Source organism: Rasamsonia byssochlamydoides (assembly GCF_041956645.1).
Source record: "Rasamsonia byssochlamydoides strain NRRL 3658 unplaced genomic scaffold VTN77scaffold_6, whole genome shotgun sequence".
Taxonomy (NCBI): Eukaryota; Fungi; Ascomycota; class Eurotiomycetes; order Eurotiales; family Trichocomaceae; genus Rasamsonia; species Rasamsonia byssochlamydoides.
Genome location: NW_027192389.1, coordinates 381048 through 400479, shown reverse-complemented (window position 1 = coordinate 400479; position 19432 = coordinate 381048). Strand labels below are relative to the sequence as shown.

The window sequence follows — 19432 nt, the reverse complement described above, 5'->3', positions numbered from 1 at the left end:
AGGCCAGACGGTCAAATGCAATATCTGCGGTGTGCAACTAAAACACAGGATGCATCTGATGAATCATGCCGAATCTGTGCACGGAACGGTCTCACGAGTGCCTCTGTAGCTCCTTTTTGTCCAATTTAGAGTCTGCTTCGTTTCTCATTCTGCTTTCGGCTTGTTCCCTTTGATTTTTTTTTTTGGGTTCGTTTAAAGTGGTACAAATTACACTGCACAAACAGGGCTGGTCCCTTGTATAATGGCATTTGCATGTTCTCTTTGCTTTTTGTGACACTCTTATATTCAACTTTGGAACTTTTTGTGTTCCTCGTTTCCTCCTATTACTCATCTATTCCGGTCATGAGTCCTATACATAGCTCATTCATAAAGCCGTGTCTATTCATACGACCATAGGGTGTGGAGAATAGGGCTTCCCGTCCGCTCAGCCGTACTCAAGCCACATAGTAAGTACAGTCAATTGTCATTCTGCCCTCAAACCACTGCTACCTTAAATAAGCTGGTCGCGTGACTTAGGGAGAGTGCAGGTGAGCCGGGTGAGTCCTTTATAACTTCAAGGAGAGCCAGGTGAGCTGGTGGGTGAGCCGGGCCAATTTAGCAAAGCAAACTAGACAAGGTGGACAATCAGAGCTGTCATTAAATAGGAAATGCACTCTGTAGCTTGATCCTTTGATTCTCTTTCTCTTCTTAATCTCTTCATCAGTTATACAAAGTGAGGTTTCTTGTCTCCATAAACCACTTGACATCACATGACAATGCTGGATGAAGAAAGGCTACACAAACTCTTGGTGGAATGTAGCACGATCGAACAAATCCCGTCGAAAGTCAGACAAGGTATAAGAAAGATCACTATTGTCTACGGCACCATGTTGAATAAGCAGGTTCTCTATCTCTCCGTTTCCGAGGATTCGGGCGAGACGCAATGGCGATATTATTCCGCGGTTAATGTCAGCTCCGTGCTTGATTAAGAGCTTAACTGCATCCAGTGACCCAGGAGCATTGCGATATATTGCATATAGCAACGGTGTTTTCTGGAAGTGTGGCTTGAGCTGACCATTTGGGTCCCTATCTGTGGCCCTCGATCCATCAACGTCGGCACCATAATCAAGAAGCAACTGTATTACTGAGACAGTTCGTGTCCTAATGCCGTGACTGCCTTCCTTTAGAACACTCATTAATGCTGTGTATTGAAGTCCAGGGCAGTCAGTACTTGCTCCCTCTTTCAACAGAAGTTCGACAACATCAGGATTGTTTTCTAGGGTTGCTGCTTGCTGCAGAATATTGATCCACTCGCTCGAGCCGGCATAGGTCGGATATACCGTATCAATATTGAATGCGCAATTTTCAACAAGATATCGGAGAATTTCGACCTGATTCTTTTCCCCTCTGATTATGTTCCACGCTGGTGATGAAAACTCACTGAATGGTAGCAATAGACCGTATGTGTCGACAAGATATGCTAGCAGAGGCACATCACCCCTAGAGATGGCACGCTCTTGTAATTCAGCTATGCGATCAGGCTGTGATTTAAAGTCATATCCTGTCTCGATGAAGAGCTTGAGAATCTCAATGTTGTCGCAAAGCGGGAGTTTCCGTACCCTCGTTCCACGCTGCAACATACGTTTCACGAGGTCTACGTTTCCATCGTTGCAAGCTTCACGTAGTACAATCTCAGCATCAGTATCCGCGGCTCCAGCTTCAACAAGATATTCGCAAGTCTCCAAAACCGCTGGTCTTGGCTGGCGCATTGTCATGAAATTCTTCTCAAAAGCAGCTTCGATAGCGGTCTGACTCTTCACTTCCCTGAATTTTTTATAGTTTGCTTTTCAATCCACGTCAGCGCTATGATTGAGTAAACACGAAGCGACAGCTTTTCGACCGGCAACAGTGGCAGCATGAAGGGGCGTTCCAAAATTATAGTCACGATCATTGCTTATACCGGGTGGCGCAATTAAGCTTATTCCCTTGCCCAGTAGCTTCTCCACATAGTGAAGGTTACCTTGGAAGCATGAAATATGGAAGAACTTGATAAGGCTCGGGTCGTCCAAGTTGACATCCATACCAGCATCAAGGAAATAGCATACAATTGGTCCCCATGCTTTTCGTAGCGATGTTAGCCAAATGTCATGAGACGCAAGAGCGTCTAGAGTGATCTGTAAGAGGTTGACCTTATCGGTTCGCACTCCGTTAAGATTCTCGTCTTTCACTGAAAGGTTACGACTTGGAAACGGGAGATGTTTTGTAAACGGGTTGGCGCCAACTTCCAATAGGGCATTGAATACGTCCAGATTTCCTTTGGTGCAGGCGTAATAAAGAGCCGTATTTCCATGCTCGTCTGTATGATTTACCCACGGTAACATAGCACTTTGAGTTCGAGCAGGATCACCGGTAGATCTTGTCTCCAGGAGGAACTGCATTATTTTCATGTTACCAGTCTTTGCCGCCTCCCTCAAAGCCTCCTCGTAAGATGAGATAAAGACATCAGAGGTCTGTGATAACCGATGGAATTCCTCAAAAAGAGAGCTTTCGTCTTTCTCCAAGCATCCTAACTGTCGTGGGCGCTCACACTTCATAGCCATCGCTATTAATGCTCTTCCTGCAAGATGGTCGTAATATAACCGGTTCGAAGACAGCCCTGATTTCGTGTAGCGCACCGTACCAGTTTGCTTTCGTAATTCCCTCGCTTAAACACTCACAGAGAATCAGTTTGCGCATAGATTCAGTTGCTACGTGCTGTAAAATCAGCCGCATCACATCATATCTCGATTGAGTGCCGCTTCATAGGTGGCTTCAACAAAGGCATAGTATTCATTGGTTAGGGAATCGCCTTCTTGAACGCCCATTAACTGAAATCCCTTGAGAATCGAGCGCAAGAGGGGAAGATTCCCTTTCCGCGCTGCTACGACCATTCCGAGACCTATTTCTGGGTTGGAACGTTTGTTTGCGTGGTCAAGAAGTACTTCGAGGATATGCGGAAAGTTCCATTCCACCGCGAGTGCAATTGCGCTTTCCCCGGATAAACGGCGGCGATTATATCGATTCCAGTTTTGTTCGATTGATTTATCAATGGAAATGTGTGGTCGTTTGTCAAGCAATAAGCGAATCACTGCCTGCTCTTGATTTCGTACAGCAAGTTGTAACACCTTTCCGAGATTTGCCCCTCGATCTAGGAACAGTTCGACTATATCTGAATGACCTGCCGCCGCAGCAACTTCTATCGGAGTCGGCTGACCGGAGAGCGGGCCGCTGGAGTTTCCAGTGGTACTTATGTTGAAACCCTGGTCCAACAAATCCTTCACTATGTCTATTTGACCATTTCGAGCTGCGATTCTGAGAAATCTTCCATTACCTGATCCGATATCTTCGTTGACTCTGAGGGCTTTTGGCATCGATTCTGGTCTTAGCAAGTCATCTTTATCTGCTCCAAACCATGGCAAGCGATCGCCGGCCTGTGAGGACTCCTCATCGGCTCCTTTCTCTTTTGTTTCTCTTGATCTGAGATACCTGCGGCGATTTTCACCCGGAGGGAGAAGAGAGAGCGAACCGCCCGCACTGCAAAGCATCTCCGAACCATCGGGAAGCTCGGAATTCTGTATCTTTGGTTCATATTCCAGTGCAAGTCGTACGATTGTCTCTTGACCGCCGTTTAGAGCAGCGGCAAAAAACCAGTATAGGCAGCTGCTGAACCATAGGTCTGTAGAAACAGCTCCGCAACTTCTCTGTACCCTCTGAAACAGGCCGCTTCAACTGCTGGTGAAATCACGTTCGAATACTTGTGGGTATCGTAGAGGCCGCTATCTAGAAGTAGCTTCACTGTTGATAATCTTCCATTGAATGCAGCTGCTTGTAATGCGTCTGCATTCTCGCCTTCGACGTTCGCGCCCTTATCGATCAAAAGGCGAATAACAGTGTCATGACCACGGAGAGCAGCTGCTCTTAGGGCTGAACCATATCGACCTCGAGAATTTACATCTGCTTCACGCTCCAAGACCATGGTCACCATCATGGCGTGTCCTCCGAAAGCTGCCGCTTGAAGAGCATTACCAAAGTGACCACTCTTCACGTTGATGTCTGCGATATCCTTCAACATTCTCCTTGCAATTCTAGCCCTGCCTTGAAATAGAGCCATCTGAACGGTGTCATGGAACTGGTTATTGGCTGAAGTAGATGGTAAGTATAAGGTATTTCATCTGGGGTAGTTTCTAAGTTGGATACTTACTGGTCCCCTGGCAGGTTTTATCGGTCTCACTTGAATTGAGTAAACTCAGCAGCTGGCGAACCACTTCGTAGTGTCCGTCATACGAGGCTTTTAAGAGAAGCTTCTCCACGTCTAAAGAACGAGTGACCTTCTCAGAGCTAAGCAAGAATTTGATCACCTGTTCATTGCCACCTGCCATTGCAGCATCAACGACGTTACCGAATTTACCAGGGGCGAATGGATCCGCTTCCTTTGCCATAAGGATCCGTACAACTTCCTCGTGTCCTTGGAAAGCGGCTGCTTGCAACGGGTTCCCAAAGAAGCCACCAGACACATCGATCGAAGAGCCCTGGTCGAGAAGGAACTGCAAGGTATTTGTATGCCCGTATCTAGCACTGACGTAGAGCGCAGAAGTGCCATGAGAATTCTTTGCGTTATAGTCAATATTCTTTCCTGAGCGCGATGCCTCAGATTGCAATTGTTCGAGAATAAGAGGGATACCGTATACGCATGACCACAAAAATCGGCGATCCCAGGTCATTCTGGATTGCGTTCAACTGTTTCAAATGCGACGCTTGAGCTCTCTTTAACTCAACCAGCTCTTGCACATCCCCCAGCCATTGGTTAAAATAGCTTCCCTCAGCTGCCGATACAAATTGTTTCAAAACCGCACTAATTTCCACTTGCAATGGCTGATGTAACTTTATGCCGGACAAATTTCTCAATATCGGCTGAATTTTCAGCAGCAGATATGGAGATTGACATGGCATCTTGTAATGTCTCAGCAATATCAGCATCATCTCGGCTTGATATCAAGACTTTAACGATACTGGACGACTCCTCAACCACCGTGTGGAGGGCAGCTAAGAGATCCAGACGATTTCCATCCACCTCGTCAAGACCGTCAATGATAATAGTTGCAGGACAATCCAAAGTCAAAGTGAGAAGAAGCTGTGTGCACTCCTCTATCGTAAGGGGTGTTGGGTCAAGACCATCAAGTTTCGCAGCTTCTTGCCGTCTATTATACTCCTCCCAAAGCGGCTGTCGGACTTTTTGTTCGGACTTACTGACTGAGAGCTGCTTCAAGATAGTCCGAAGAATGATGACTGAGCTAAGCATGAGTGGTTTCCCTCTGGTATTAGAGCAGTAGACATATGCTATTGGAGCGCTCTTGTCATTAGTACGGCTCGCACCTAAATGCTTTTGAATGATGGTCGAGGTCAATTTGGTCTTCCCGCAACCAGGCATTCCGTGAAGCCAAAGGATGGAACATGAGCTTGAACTTTGCCAATCCTGATACTCCGCTCTGGAGAAAATCCATTCCGCAGTTTCGGGAATTACGTCCCTGTATGTGAACTCATGATGCTCTCTATAATGGTCTGTTGAAAGCCAGAGAAGCATTTTTTTTGCGTTCTTCCATGGCCAAAGTGTCTTGAAAGAGTACCAACGGGTCACTCAGACGAAGCAGTGGCTCTTCGAATGAATGCATGAGGCTCTCTAATAACTTGAAAGATACAGCATTTTCGTTCTTCAGGGCTATGACGGAATCATCCAGTTTATGAGAAAGCTCTGTTTGGACGATCTTCGCGAACTTCTCGACCTCTTCTTCCCTAGACACAATCGACTTGAGCGCACTGGTAACACTTTCCGATGATTCAAACAAACTTCGCGCAATACGCTCTCCAGTAGAGCGTTGATAGTATTTTCCAACATCTGCCAGATATTTCAAGCAAGCCGAATAGGCCAACACCAATGCCTCGCAGAGCTTCGATTGCGCTGAAGTCGGACTCTGCCCAGGCGGTGGGAGATACACAGTCTCGAAGATCGCATATCTGGCCGTTAGACGCGATATGGTTTCCAAGCCTTCTGCTATGGCAGTAAATGTCTGAAGATCGCTGATGGATACCTGAAGCAGAAATCGCACTCCAGCCCATGGTAGCGAAGCGTGCGTCGGATCATATTGTACTGCCACATCTCCAATCTCCTTAAATTTGTTGATCCAATGCGCGATCTTGTCGGGTACGTCACGAACGATGATCTTTCGGCCGGCACTATCCTTTTAGTGTCCAGCGTTTCCGCATGCACGCCTTCTGTTTCTCTTGGACAGCGTTTAGAGCTTCATCGACCGTCTTTATGCCTTTTTCTGCATGGTATGCCTTGACGCGATCTTTATCCTCCGGACTCAATGACTCAAATGCAAGAGTCCATAGTTTTTGCTGATTTTGAGATGTGCTGTGCATTTTCTTTGTAATTTAGAGACGTTGTCTATAGGAAAAGGGAAGGTAGATGGAAGAGGTAAATAAATCCCTTCTAGTCACTTTTCAAGGAATGAGATTAATCGATTATCGAAAGGTACTGTAGTTTCTGTGGTCACAGCCCACTGTTCTTAAAGTCCCAGTCTCTACTATTAATGCCCTAGTCAATGACCGTCCTGGTAGTGATTACTGGTTGGCTGTTGTCTTGTAGGCGCAGCACAAGGCACCCTTCTAGCGTTGCACAGACCGCTTAGCCTCAGCTGCGCCATCATGGCCATGGAAGCACCATGCGCTGCGCCAATGGAGACTTCCAGAGTGGTTTGGTGATAATCTGAGCGCAAATGGTCGTCCGTCAAAGTCATTTTACAGCGATCATGGCCAATCCTTCAGCATTGCTTCGCAATAAAATAGCTGGCCCCTGCTGAGCTGTTTCCTGGAGACAGGACTTTTGAATAACAGCGGTGGAAGTCGAAAGAGCCTCAAATGCTATAAGGCAGCAAGGCTGAAACTTGTAGTTATGCATCAACCACTGTTGGTTGTATGTTAAGCGCTTGGGTCAGGAGGCAAATTGACCCCGGAAAATGTGTTGTTTTCACTTCCTGGCGAAACGGATATGGGCAAATCAGATGTTGTTCAGAAAATCCAGATATTTGACTATTGATTTAATGAAATTTGACTAAGCTTCACTTGCAGATGCTGCTAGGCAGCAGCAGTGTGGTTATTGGCCTCTTCTCACGGTGCGATGTTTTCTTCCTAGACCGCCAGATTGCAGCAGTTGCATTTGCGATCTTTGAAATGTGTGTTCCGGAAATGCCTATTAACACCCTCATGCTGACCTCACTAGAAACACACCAGACTAGGACATCCAATAAAGAGTCTCATATGAAGGGAAGGTGGGCTATAAACTTTAAGCTAGGTGAACTTGTGCGATGCTGGGTGAGGCTCACCCAATGGCTCACTCTGTCTATTGTGAACTCACCCCAGCTCACTTATGGTCATGCAACCGCAAAGTGGCGTCGCCCTTGGGCTCACCCAGACGGCACCCACCAACCTATTGACTGCATATAAACCACATGCTGGTAGGTTGGGAGTATCTTGACTGAAGAAGTCTCCCCATTCTCAAGATGAGCCTTATACTGCAACCTCCGTCGGCCCAGCCTGTTGCCCTAGATGCCGCCGCATATGGGCTGGCAGAAGAGGAATTCGCCAATAATGCTGTAGGTGATCATGTCTATTATACTCGGAAACAGCATTGATACTGAGTTCTAGTTCCATTTGTTGATTGTATGCATATTTCTCAACAAGACTCCTGGCGAGAGGGCGATCCCTCGAGCACGAGCTTTCCTGAAGAGATTTGATACTCCCAATGCGCTTGCAAAAGCGAAGTACGAGGAAGTGTTTCCCTACTTCAAGCCTCTCGGCCTTTATCGTCGTGTACAATGGGTCATTGACCTTGCTCGTACATGGTGCGAAGATCCGCCAAGGCCTCACCGAATCCATGTCAAACGCTACAAGGAAACTTGTATCAGATCCGAAGTAGCACACCTCAAAGGGGTTGGGAATTATGCTAATGATGCATGGAGAATCTTTTGCAAAGATCGCCTTTACGGCCGAGAAAATCCAGATAGGCCTGAGTGGAAAAAAGTTACGCCAACCGACAAAGAGCTCATTGCCTATATCAAGTGGAAATGGGCAAGAGAAGGATACGAATGGAGTCCGGAGACAGGTCTGAGATGTCGTACTGGCTTAGATGGCCTTACGTTGAAGCTCAGAAACCTGGAATTAAATCCCAAGAAGTCGCGTGAGCCATATCTTCTTCCCTTCCCAGGCGGCTATGTCATGATTCCCCGGCACATTGAGGATGCAGCGGAAGTTCTCAAATAGTTTCGAAGCCGCGGGAAATTGCATGCACCAGATTCATAGGCATGCAAGTAAGGGTGGTCTAGCGAATTGATGGAGCTGGCTGTTTGTTTCTAGACCAGAGTAGTTGTTTCTATTAATTCTGGCTCAGCAGGAGGACTTAATAGCATGAGATTGCTTACAAGGCCAGGATTAACCTTTTCATGACAAGCCGCCTGGCTACTCTTACCTTATATCAGTATCATTCGAGGACATGTAATTCCAGACGCTAAAGGCAAGATATGTGATATTTAACTCTTCTTGGCCAGAGTTCCAGCGATATACAGGAGGAATGTATCGTTCCCATAATGATCACGATTCCTCTGCTAAAAGCTTTCTCCGCGAGCGTAACCCTCATCATGTTCTGAGAAGTCTCTCAATAGACATACTAGAAGAACACGCAGATTAGTACTTGTCGCAAAAGAACTTGACCCTGGTGTTATAGAGATAATAGAGAACTTAAAAGGAGTCTTTTAGCAATTCAACTTGATCCTTTGAAACGACCAATCCAGGAATCGACAACGACTCTGTCAGACCTGCGCGTAACACCTATCTATAAAACAACTTAGTAGTAAGAAAAGAATCAGAAGGAGGTTTAGGGCTTTAGGCCTATATATATCTATAGGAAAGGCAGGGTAATGCCTTACTTAAGGGTGCATGGGCTGACAGAGCTAACTAAGTGTGTAGCTGATGAGCCGGCTGCACCAAGACACCTTCTAATATATATAAGAGGGTCAGATATATATCAACTCAATGCTACTTTCCTTATAGCTATCTATACTTTAAATAGTTAATAATATTTTATCTCTTTACTAGGCTTAAGTATCTTATACCTATATATATAACTAAGTAACTAGGTAACTGACTAAAGTGGTCAATTAGTTTCATTCACCTGACATTGCTGCCTAGGCAGTCACATGTATAAATCGCCATCCCCCCTCCTTCCCGACTTTCCTTTTGTCTCTCTTTCCTCGCTCTCATCTCGCCCAGCCCTTTTTCCCTTTCACCCCCTTCTGCAGCCTCCCTCTCATGCCGTGTCAAGTATCTCTTGTCCTCTTCCCTCGAGGACTTGTGCCTTTTTCGTTGCTCCCTCGGTGAACATCACCTGCTTATCGGGCCCCTCGGTACAAGTTAACCATGGCGTCACAGTGTGAAGTTGAACAGAACGGGCCCGGTGCTGAGTTTTCCAATCCTGAGCGTCGGCACCTAATAGACCTTCTGAACTCTGCACTTACCGGTGGCGCTGGGGTTTACAATCTGCCACCAGCTCTGTGGGCCGCCCTGTGGCTGAGTGATATCGCAAAACTTCGACTTCTGGTACAAACAGCTGAGATTAATCCAGATTATTTGAGGGGAACTCTTCAGGAAAAAGGCATTGTGCAGGAGGTGATCCTGAAACCATGTATGCTTTTAGCTGTTGCTATCTTTTTTTTTTGGTAGAGCTTGATCTAATCAAATGCCATAGGGAACCAAGGGGTTCGCCAGAGATCTGCACGGCTCTCGGTGCCGAATTCAGCACAGAACACTTCTATTGAAACAGAGTCCCAACCATTCTTGTCTCCGGCGGGACAGCCTTTGACACCCGAGCGTCAGCGCGCAAGACCGCTGCAGGATAATCCTGCCTCTACACGTCAACCGTTCACCCCCCAACACCAGCGTGAGGAAAATTTGTTCAGGTGACAAGATCACTCTCCACACCAACGATCCCGTGAGCAAGCCTCTTCCTAGCCAAGAGCTACTTCAGATACAATGGATTCTTCATCGCCTCACGGCCCTCAGCGGAGCGGCCGAGGTTCTTGACCCCTACCATGACCGCGATAACGATGACGCTGTTGAATTCTTCAATCTGGAGGAGATGGAGGAGATGGATGAAGAACCATATCTCATCGTAAGTGTTGTATTTAACTGATATGACTGTACAGGAACGAGCAGGACCCAAGACAGTTAGCGGGGACTTGGTGGACGGTTCTGTCGGGTCGGGTGTTCGCACATTAGATACACTAGTAATCGTTTCTTCGACATACCTGTGCTTCCTGAGGACTTCCCGTATGCTGCAATGCAGTTTCGAGCATCGGTTTTTCTTTGCTGGTCTCGTTTTCATTGGCAGGTGGCGTCTCCATGGTGGGCCTTGGTTTCGGTTGTTCAATGAGAGGAGTCATGGTTTCTTCTGAACATTGACGGCTAACGATGCTGTTCTTTGACTTATTAAAAAAAAATGTAGTGATCAATGTAATGATCAGTACAGGCTCTTGATCTCTGCTGTTCATTCCTCTTATTACAGATTAGGATTTAAGAATATAGTATTGTCTAGCCACAATCTGGTAAAGATACTCTATAGATTCAATATCCTTCTACATAATGGTAACTTAGTATATATATGTAGTAGTAAAAAGTATATAGTTTAATAACAGGTAAGTCTATTAAGTTTATACCTAAGGTTGTAATATATATACTATAGAATTAAATAGTAAAACTGCTTCATTTTCTGGTATACTACAGTGAGGGTAATATAGTATATATCGACTAAGTTTTTTTCAAAACTCTATCAAAAAAGAGGAAAAGAAAAAAAAAAGAAATGAAAAGAAAAGAAATAAAATAAAATAAAAATATTAGCGGAGCTAGCATTATTTTATTTTATTTTAGCCAATGAATGGTCTTCCAAAGCTGCTGTTTGTATGTTCCTCTAATGAGAAACGGAACGAAACAACTTCAGCACTAGGCAGAGTACTCTGATCGAAGATCTTCATTCATTGCAGTTTACTAAGTGATTGATTTATGGATTGAATCAGGTGGTACTTTAAAAAAAACACCTCTGTCACATACAGAGTATACATAGGTAGGTAGGCACGTAGTTATATAGAAATCCCACTCCGTTCCCATTGATTACCTAGATCTCTTCTCTTCTTTCCAGACACCACACTCTTTTCTCCTAAAATTGCCAAGCATGTACATGTACATTACATACATCCAAGAAATGAAATGCACGCAACGCCACATTCACGTCCAATATCACATGAGAAAAAAAAAACAGAAACAAGAACACAAACAATACAGATATCTGATGGATATATCAGAAAGAAAGTCACAAAATAACAAATAATAATAAAAACCATGTTTGGTATGTGGTATATGAGGTAGGTATGCATGGGAGTAAGTAAGTAAACATGTAAGTGGCCTTGCCTTGCCTTGCCCTATATTTTCCTGTCCTTTCCGTTCCTTTCACTATAATCCCCTTTCCCACCCCCTCGAGATAACATTTGTTGGTTATCGTCCCTCTTGACAGATAGGAAATTCAACATAAGAACATGTTCGAGGTCATCGGTTCATTTCCATAAATGAATGCTGACGGAATGAGAGAGAGGTATGATGGCGGATAAAAATGGCGAAGAGAGAGATGACAAAATGACAATGGCATAAGAAGACGAAGATGGATGAAGGATGGTATAGTATATAGTAAGTTAAGGGCCACGATGACATGGCATGGGCCGAATTTCCTTTCCAGAAAGAAGAAAACCAAAAGAAGGGTATAAGTAGTCAAAACATCGTCAGGAAATACATAAATAGTCCTATTTCCAATCAAGGCTTGCTGAGCTGCTCTTTCCGGAAGAAGAGGAAGAAACCGGCACTGAAAGACGTTAGCAAGGAAACTTCGTCATAGGTATATAGGCATCGGCAACTCACCATATCAACAACTGGAAGAATAATGCTATCCAAAACCATGCCACCCAAAGGTTGCTGACATCCGTTCCGATGTCCGGCGAGATGTCGCCCGGTCCGATCTTATTCGGGGCAAACGCGCGCGCACAGATCGTCGCGATCGAACCCAGCACCTGGGCCGCCAGCAGCACGAAACAGATATGCAGCCGAGTCAGGGTCTGCAGCAAAATCATACCAAACCCGACTCCCTGCAGCGAGTCCAGCACGCCGAGCCAGAGCCACAGCGCGCGAGACACCAGCGCGCCAGACACGTAGCTGCCCGCCCATGGCACATACTGGCCGATATTGGACGTCCCCCACCAGATCTGCGCCCAGCGCGGCGCTCCCAAGCCGATCGCGAATACGGGCAGGATCCAGCTGTGGTCTTTTGACAGCCGGCTCAGGATGTACAAGAACAAAGCCCACACGCCGACAAAGAAGAGGAGCACCAGCAAGAAGACCTGCCAGGCGGTAGCGTGATTGGAGCTCCACAGGAAATTCCAGTTGCGACCATAGGGGGCACTAAGGAAGAAGTTCTGGATGATGACGGTCACGAAAAACCACAGCACGATCTTACGGCGATACAACGACCTGTAGAAGGAGGCCACTTTTCCGGGACTCCGGCGATAGTAATCGGGCAACCCCACCGCCAGCAGCGCCCCAATGCCCCAGAGGACGAAGGCGATCGGGAACGTGATGGCCGTCATCGCCCAGCTGTTCGAGATCGCCTGGGCGTGGACGATCCCGTCGGCGCTGTCTTTGGTCAGAACGGAACCCCAGTACCAGAGCGCGACGACATAAAGCTGCTGAGTGCCCTGGATGACACAGGCACGGAAGACCCAGTCCTTGACAGGAGCACTGCTCTCGTCACCGAAGTTGAGCGCGAAGAAGATGGAGCCGCTCGACGACGCCGTGGCGTAGATGCCGGCGGCCACATTCTGGATCCAGCCCCGACTGAACTGGTTCGCCTCCCAGTGCGCAACCCCGATGAAAATGAACGCCAGGCCGTAGATGAACCACGGGGCCGACAAGACCACCACCGACTTGTAGGTCCGGAAGACAATCCACCAGATGATGGAGGTGATGAGATACGTCGTCGCAATGCCGTACAGCTTGTCCGCCGTCTGACCCACTTCCCCAGTGAGCAGCGTGATCTGATACGAGTTGGCGGCGATGATCTGGCCCAGACCCAGGAAGAGCGAGTAGATGGGCCAGTCTCCCACGCGGAGTTGCATCCATTTCTTGAGACCCGTCGGCGGAACGTAGTCATCGCCGAGCAAGAACTCATCGCCCTCCTTGTTGCTGTCGCTGCCACCGGAATCCACCTCTTCATTCATGATCGAACCAGCCGGCGATGGGTCCCGTTTGCTTCCACGGATCGAAGGAGCGGGCGAGTGATTCCGGCCAAGTCGCGCGTCGCGGAACCGGTCGAACCACTTCTTTTCACTCTTGATGAGGTACTCCTCAATGCACAGCTGCGATTCCGAGTTGCTCCCATTCAGATCTTCCAGCTTCTTCTCGAAGGCGCGGTAGAATTCACCCGTGCTGTCCGTGAAGAAAGGATCCACCTTCTGCAGTTTGAAGTCCTTCTTGTCCCCAACCACCGAATCCAGCGACAGGACGGAAGCGCTGCTGAGACGGCTGCCCGGTTGTTCGGCGAATGGTCGGCTCGGGGCCAGCAAGGCATCATCAGCGCCGGGGGTTGCGGGAGTGGTGGGAGAGCCCGGAAGCTTCATGGATCCACTGCCATAGCTAGCTTGCCTCGGGGAGCTGGGAGACAGGAAATCCTGTCTGAGAGGAGCCAGGGATGATCCCTGGTGATGATAGCCTTGTTGCTGCTGTGCCCGACGGCTAGCCTCCACCTGCTCCGGAGTCATGGTGTACTCGTCCTCTCCGTAATAGCTCGGGACCATGTCATCATCGCTGTCGTCTTCCGCATCTGTGATGGCCACACCGACCTCATCCACCTCGGGGATATTATTATTATTATTATTATTATTGTTATTGTTGTTCTTCCGCAATCTTCGGCGACCCCGACGCTCGTTGGGAGCGTGACCAGGACCGGAACGGACTCCGAGCGAGAGCTTTCGGCTCAGGCTCGACTGGTGCTTCTCGTCCCCGGCGGGACTGGGATCTCGGCTGTAGACAATCGTATTCCTCTGTTGAGGGCCAAGGGTGCTGTGGCGGAGATTGGAATAGCTGGTATCTCTCGAGTAGCTCAACGGTGGTGTTTGCATGCCCGTGGGAGTCGCCACGCCCGACGGTCCAATGGGCGGCGTCATCATCCCACTGGGCGTATTGGCGCCAGACGGCGTGAACACATGCCCGTGGGATTTGGCCGCTTCCTTATGGTGGATCCGAATGGCTGTACTCTGCAAGATCTCCAGGTCCTCAACCCACTGGGCGACAGGGAACCGCTGTTTGGCGGACCGCGCGCGCATCATCGCTCGGGTCTCTGGCTTCGAGTTCAGGGCACTGTCGATGGCCAATTTGAATTGGTGGAGAAGATGAGAGGTGGTCGTCGATTCAACAGTGTACCACCAACCAGGCATCTGACCCAGACCACCGACCCGAGCACCGATACCCAACGCTCCCTTCCGACCGAATTCGACCGCAACCAGACCGAAGGGCTCGTCACGGGAGGGGATCAAGGCGAATTCGGCACCGGAGAAGATGTACGGCGGCAGTGCGGTGAACTGTGGCTTGGAGAAGACACGACCGGGATAGAGCTTCATCATCCGATCCAGTTTCAGGGCGGCGAATTTCCCGTAGAGATCGATGACGGGACCGACACAGATCAACTGGACGTTGGGGCGAGCCTCCAGTACGGCTGGCATGACATCGGCAATCAAGTCGATACCCTTCTGCATCGACCATCTGCCGACAAACACCAACAGGTCCGCGTCAGGGTTCTGTTCCAAACCAGCCCACTCCTGGGCTTGACGCTTGAGCTCAGCACGTGCGGCCTCGAATTCGGGGTCCACGCGAATGTCAGAATCCTTGGGCAAGTCTTTGTTCCATTCACCAGTATCCGAAGGATCAGGGTTGGGCAAGTTGCCAACCTTCTTGAGACCCCAGAAAATGGGATAACGAGCGTAGGACCGTTTTCCATACTTCTTGGACACACCGACTGCGCCGAAACCCTGCTGATGCACCCGAAGATAGCTGGCACCGGCGTGGAGCAAGTTGAAGACTTCACCAAACTGGACATAGCGAGCGGCGATATCCTGGTCAATGTTGAAAACCGAGCACACTTCTTCCTTCTCCTTCTGGGTCCGCATGGGCCAGAGACCCTGGAATTCGGCGTTATGCAGAGACAAACAGGCCGGGATCGTCTGAGGAAGAAGGTAGAGCGGAGCCAGGGAGCCGTGGTAGTCATTGATATGGTAGAGGTCAATCGGGAATCGTCGGATGGCGTGGGCAATACACTGGTTCCAGGCCGAATAGTAGATGGCACTATCCAAGTCATCCATACGAGCCGGATACGGTTCCGTCTTGGTCTGCTGGCGGAAGACTGGCGCATCAAGCAACACGTAAGTGATATTTCGCAGGACATGATACTGCACTTTGACCTCGTACGAGTTTCCTAGCACCGTCACAAACATGGGCTCCGCCGGTGTGTCCTCCGGGTAATCGACTCCGCCGACACAGGGAACAACCCAGATGAGATCCTGGTGACCGAGGTGCTTACCCATCAGTTGGGCCATGACACCAAGACCACCGATCTTGATCTTGATTCCCCAATCTTCGATGTCGTACTCCATCGTTGCGATGAGGACCATGCGTCGGCGATCGGTCTTCTCGGCACCGGCCAAAGCGGAGTTGGTCTGGAGAAATCCCGACTTGTTGGCCAGACGCATCAAAGGATTCATCGCTTCGCCGTCTTCGACGTGGCGTCGCTTAAACTTGCGCCTCAAGGCCAGAGGGAGGATGTCCTTCTTGTCCGTCACACCGACCTGGTTGAATTTGACCTGGTAGAAGGACTTCATGAAGATGTAGACACCAGCCGCCGCGCTCAAGACCGGGATCACCCAGAGCAGGAAGAAGAGGACCAGCTGGGCGGTTTGGGATCCCACGGGAACGAGCACGAAGCGAAGCGTGCCATCGTCGACTTGGATTTCCCAGCCGAGGTAGGGCGAGGGCGGAGGATTAGTGATGTTGATGAGGACGGCCGATAGCGATGACGGGGGAAGACGGTCCAGGACCGAGTCGCCATCGATATCTCCGTAGACAAAACCCTCATCCGGCAGGCCGTCAGGGTTCATGCCCCAGACGTTGATCTGGGCCTGCGCGGGCCACTCGGTCAAGAATTTGATCTTCCACAGGCCATCGCTGGTGTCGAGCTCCATCTGGTTCTTGAGACCGGCATCGTACCCATACTCGTTATAGGGCCCGTTCCAGAACAGATGTGGGAATCGACGGGGGACATTGGCATCCCAGTCGACGTCACCCTCCTGAACATAGTCGCTGCTCCCGGACATTCGGTTGAAATACTCGACCCGAACATGCTTCCCGGACCACTCTTGCAGAGACGTACCGCTCCACGGTTGTTCGACGATGGTGTCGTTGCCGCCCGTGTAGGGCATCCAGTCCGAGAAGGAAGATCCCCAGTTCGTGGAATAGCGCCACATATCCGCCCCCGCCGCATGGTGCTCCACGTACAGGGTGCCGTTGTCATATTTGTGGAGCAAACTCGTCGAATAGTTGGCGGACGCGAAGATCATAGGGTTGTCTGGCTGACCCACGCGGAACAGGAAGTGGTCGACGGCGTTGGTCGCAGTGCCATTGCTGCTGGTCGCATTGTTGACGGTGAGGCGGTGGATGCCGTTGTATACGTTCATCACATCGGCTTCCCACACCCAGGCGTTCGGGATCTGTCCGACAAACGTGGTCGGTCCCGGATCGACGCGATTGCACCTGACGCTGGAGCCGTTGAGAGCAGCCACCTGGCCACTTTCCGTGGTGGAGTTGAACGAAATGGACTGGGTCACGGCATTGCAGTCCATCTCCGTGGAGAAGTAGATCTGCACATGGATCGTCTCCGAGGCGTCCGGAGCCACCGTCGAGACGATGCGAGCGTCGTGGCCGGGCGTGAACTGCGTGATCATGGGCCCCGGTCCCACCCACTTGTCCGCGGGCACGTACGCCCGGAACTCCCACGGACTCAAGGTCAAGTTGCTGAGGCATCCATTGAATTCCGTCGAACCTTCCAAGCCGAGCTTGACGGAGCTCGCCGTCAGGGTGTGCTCATCGAAGGGGTAGAACAGGTTCTTGACCGTGGTCCCGGAATCGAAGGGGGCAATCAGAGCGGTGTCGTTGTTCGTACAGTCAAACTGGTAGTTGATGGTCGCATTGTCATTCTGATAGACCAGCCACACCGACTGATTGCCGGATCCCAGATCCTGGATCCCTTCGAAACGGCCGCGCAGAACGGACCACATGCCCGTCTCCGTCGGGGTGCCGTTGGAACCCGGGTAGTAGACATTGTGCGTCTGCTTGGACAGGGTCTGAAGGAACCATCCGTCGTTGAGCGCCGGGAAGTTCTGTCGCATCTGATACATATGCTTCACCAGGTTGCGGATGGGATGGGACGGATCGCGGTGGTCGTACGTGACGGTGATATCGTGGCATCCATACTGCGCCGAGTCGATGGGGAAATGGTAGTATTGGGTGACATTAAGACTGAAGCAGCCATGGGTCCACCATGCGGTGGCCGGAGACATGGCCTGACGTCCATAAATGTAGTTGTCCGCCGTGGCGTCCAGGATATAGAAGCCTTGCTCTTCTCCCCACAACAGGAGCGGGATACCCGGGAGTTGCAGGGTGGTGACGAACATACCCAGGAGAGCCCGCTCCGTGCCGTTTTTGATAGCCGGCCACCGGAACACGTCCTGGTTGGTTGCGCCATACATGTGACGGGGATCGTATTTACCGGTGTTGGCATTGACCAGGTCGTTGCTCAACAGCATGTCATTCCATCCTTCGACCCAGTCCACCGGGATATCGTATCCAGCCGCCAGGTTCCCGTCCAGACCCAGGAACCGGGTTAAGGAACGGTAGACGGAGTAGTGGAACGCCGCGGCGTCTATGGCCTGATTGCCATCGGGGCGCAGAAAGTACTGCGGATCGGAGAGATTTGTCATTTGGACGGCTTCTTGGAGCGTCGCGGGCATCATGTCGGGCTGTCGCCCACGACCCAGGAAGATGGAGCCGAAGGTATTACCACCGGTGATTTCACCGGGGAGGAAGAAGTTCTCCTTGCCGTATTGCCGAGCACATTCGCGATACGCTTCGGACATATCCCCCAGGGCATCGACCGTGGCTTGCGTGGCCTTGTCGTACCGAAAGCCATCCACATCGAGGGAAGCGATGATGATGCAGGAGTGTCGGATCAGCTTGGCCCGCACGGAGGGAATCCATTCACGCAGACGATCTTGCACGGATGCGAACTTGGCCAGCTCACGCTGCCAGTCCGGGAACACACCGAACGCTTCAATGTCACCATATTGATCAAACTCACTGTCGTAGCATCCGACCAGCTCTTGATAGACGTAGCTCTCCACGGGATAACCGGTCTCGTTCCAGAAGCGAGGGTAGTCACAAGAGTCGTTGTAGGTATTGCCGAAGCGGAAGTCGACGTATTGACGATCACTCTTCCACTGAACTTTATGCTCCTTGGTCGTGAATGGAGCCGTCGTGTTCAGGTAGCCGTCGAAGCCGATCAAGTCTCCCAGCCTGCAGACCAACAAAACCAGACGCATGAGATGAGCCACGGAGGTGAAGGAGGAAGGGACTTACGTTGCGAGCGTATTGTCAAAGATCACGTACATGCCACGGTTATGGATCTCGGTGATGGCCGATCTCCACGTAGCGATGTCTCCGTAATGCTGGTCCAGAAGGGTCGTATCGAGGGCCGAGTATCCATCGAAACCCCAGGGCTGGTTCATCAGGACAGTTCCGGCGAGATAGATGGCCTTGATGCCCATGCCCTGGAGGTAGTCCAACGTGTCGACTAATCCGACGATGTCTCCACCATGGCGCATCTGATTCGAGTGCAGATCATGCTCAAAGACGGTGCCATTGATGTTGTCGTTGGTGGGATCCCCGTTGACGAAGCGATCTAGGAAGAGGGTGTAGATGGGAAAGCGCCAGTTGTCCGGGGACGGATGGTACTGGTGGTGGGGCCATTCTCCCCAGTAGTCGAGAGGATCGGTCGCATTCTTGTTCTCGTTCAAGTTGTAGTTGACAAGGTTCTCGTCGTAAGGCCAGCCTGTCGACGTCGCCGCGAAGAGAGCCAGTAAGGCACCTGCCACCCCCCACTTCATGATGAGCGGCCACTGCAAGAAACGAGCAAGCTATATACACAACATGTGCCGCCGGAGGT

At 50.0% G+C, this 19432-nt stretch overlaps 8 protein-coding genes across 8 annotated transcripts; 2 read left to right on the top strand and 6 right to left on the bottom strand.

Annotated features, from left to right (window-relative positions):
• Nucleotides 1-773: 773 nt before the first annotated feature.
• VTN77DRAFT_7418 (uncharacterized protein) lies at nt 774-1748 on the bottom strand (the record flags this gene model as incomplete). Its single annotated transcript, XM_069423805.1, has 1 exon — nt 774-1748. The coding sequence occupies one exon, from the start codon at nt 1746-1748 to the stop codon at nt 774-776; it is 975 nt and encodes a 324-aa protein (XP_069281224.1).
• Nucleotides 1749-1826: 78 nt separating this feature from the next.
• On the bottom strand, nt 1827-2579 carry VTN77DRAFT_7417 (uncharacterized protein; the record flags this gene model as incomplete). The annotated part of the gene is made up of 1 exon (XM_069423804.1): nt 1827-2579. One exon carries the CDS (start codon nt 2577-2579, stop codon nt 1827-1829), a length of 753 nt encoding a protein of 250 aa, XP_069281223.1.
• A 171-nt stretch (nt 2580-2750) lies between these two features.
• VTN77DRAFT_7416 (uncharacterized protein) lies at nt 2751-3563 on the bottom strand (the record flags this gene model as incomplete). Its single annotated transcript, XM_069423803.1, has 1 exon — nt 2751-3563. The coding sequence occupies one exon, from the start codon at nt 3561-3563 to the stop codon at nt 2751-2753; it is 813 nt and encodes a 270-aa protein (XP_069281222.1).
• An 83-nt stretch (nt 3564-3646) lies between these two features.
• VTN77DRAFT_7415 (uncharacterized protein) lies at nt 3647-4739 on the bottom strand (the record flags this gene model as incomplete). Its single annotated transcript, XM_069423802.1, has 2 exons — nt 3647-4158; nt 4220-4739. The coding sequence occupies 2 exons, from the start codon at nt 4737-4739 to the stop codon at nt 3647-3649; spliced, it is 1032 nt and encodes a 343-aa protein (XP_069281221.1).
• A 131-nt stretch (nt 4740-4870) lies between these two features.
• On the bottom strand, nt 4871-5446 carry VTN77DRAFT_7414 (uncharacterized protein; the record flags this gene model as incomplete). The annotated part of the gene is made up of 1 exon (XM_069423801.1): nt 4871-5446. One exon carries the CDS (start codon nt 5444-5446, stop codon nt 4871-4873), a length of 576 nt encoding a protein of 191 aa, XP_069281220.1.
• A 2131-nt stretch (nt 5447-7577) lies between these two features.
• VTN77DRAFT_7413 (uncharacterized protein) lies at nt 7578-8337 on the top strand (the record flags this gene model as incomplete). Its single annotated transcript, XM_069423800.1, has 2 exons — nt 7578-7670; nt 7723-8337. 2 exons carry the CDS (start codon nt 7578-7580, stop codon nt 8335-8337), a joined length of 708 nt encoding a protein of 235 aa, XP_069281219.1.
• A 1152-nt stretch (nt 8338-9489) lies between these two features.
• Nucleotides 9490-10032, top strand: VTN77DRAFT_7412 (uncharacterized protein; the record flags this gene model as incomplete). The annotated part of the gene is made up of 2 exons (XM_069423799.1): nt 9490-9754; nt 9818-10032. The coding sequence occupies 2 exons, from the start codon at nt 9490-9492 to the stop codon at nt 10030-10032; spliced, it is 480 nt and encodes a 159-aa protein (XP_069281218.1).
• Nucleotides 10033-11928: 1896 nt separating this feature from the next.
• On the bottom strand, nt 11929-19373 carry VTN77DRAFT_7411 (uncharacterized protein; the record flags this gene model as incomplete). The annotated part of the gene is made up of 3 exons (XM_069423798.1): nt 11929-11977; nt 12034-18783; nt 18847-19373. The coding sequence occupies 3 exons, from the start codon at nt 19371-19373 to the stop codon at nt 11929-11931; spliced, it is 7326 nt and encodes a 2441-aa protein (XP_069281217.1).
• Between the last annotated feature and the right edge of the window lie 59 nt (nt 19374-19432).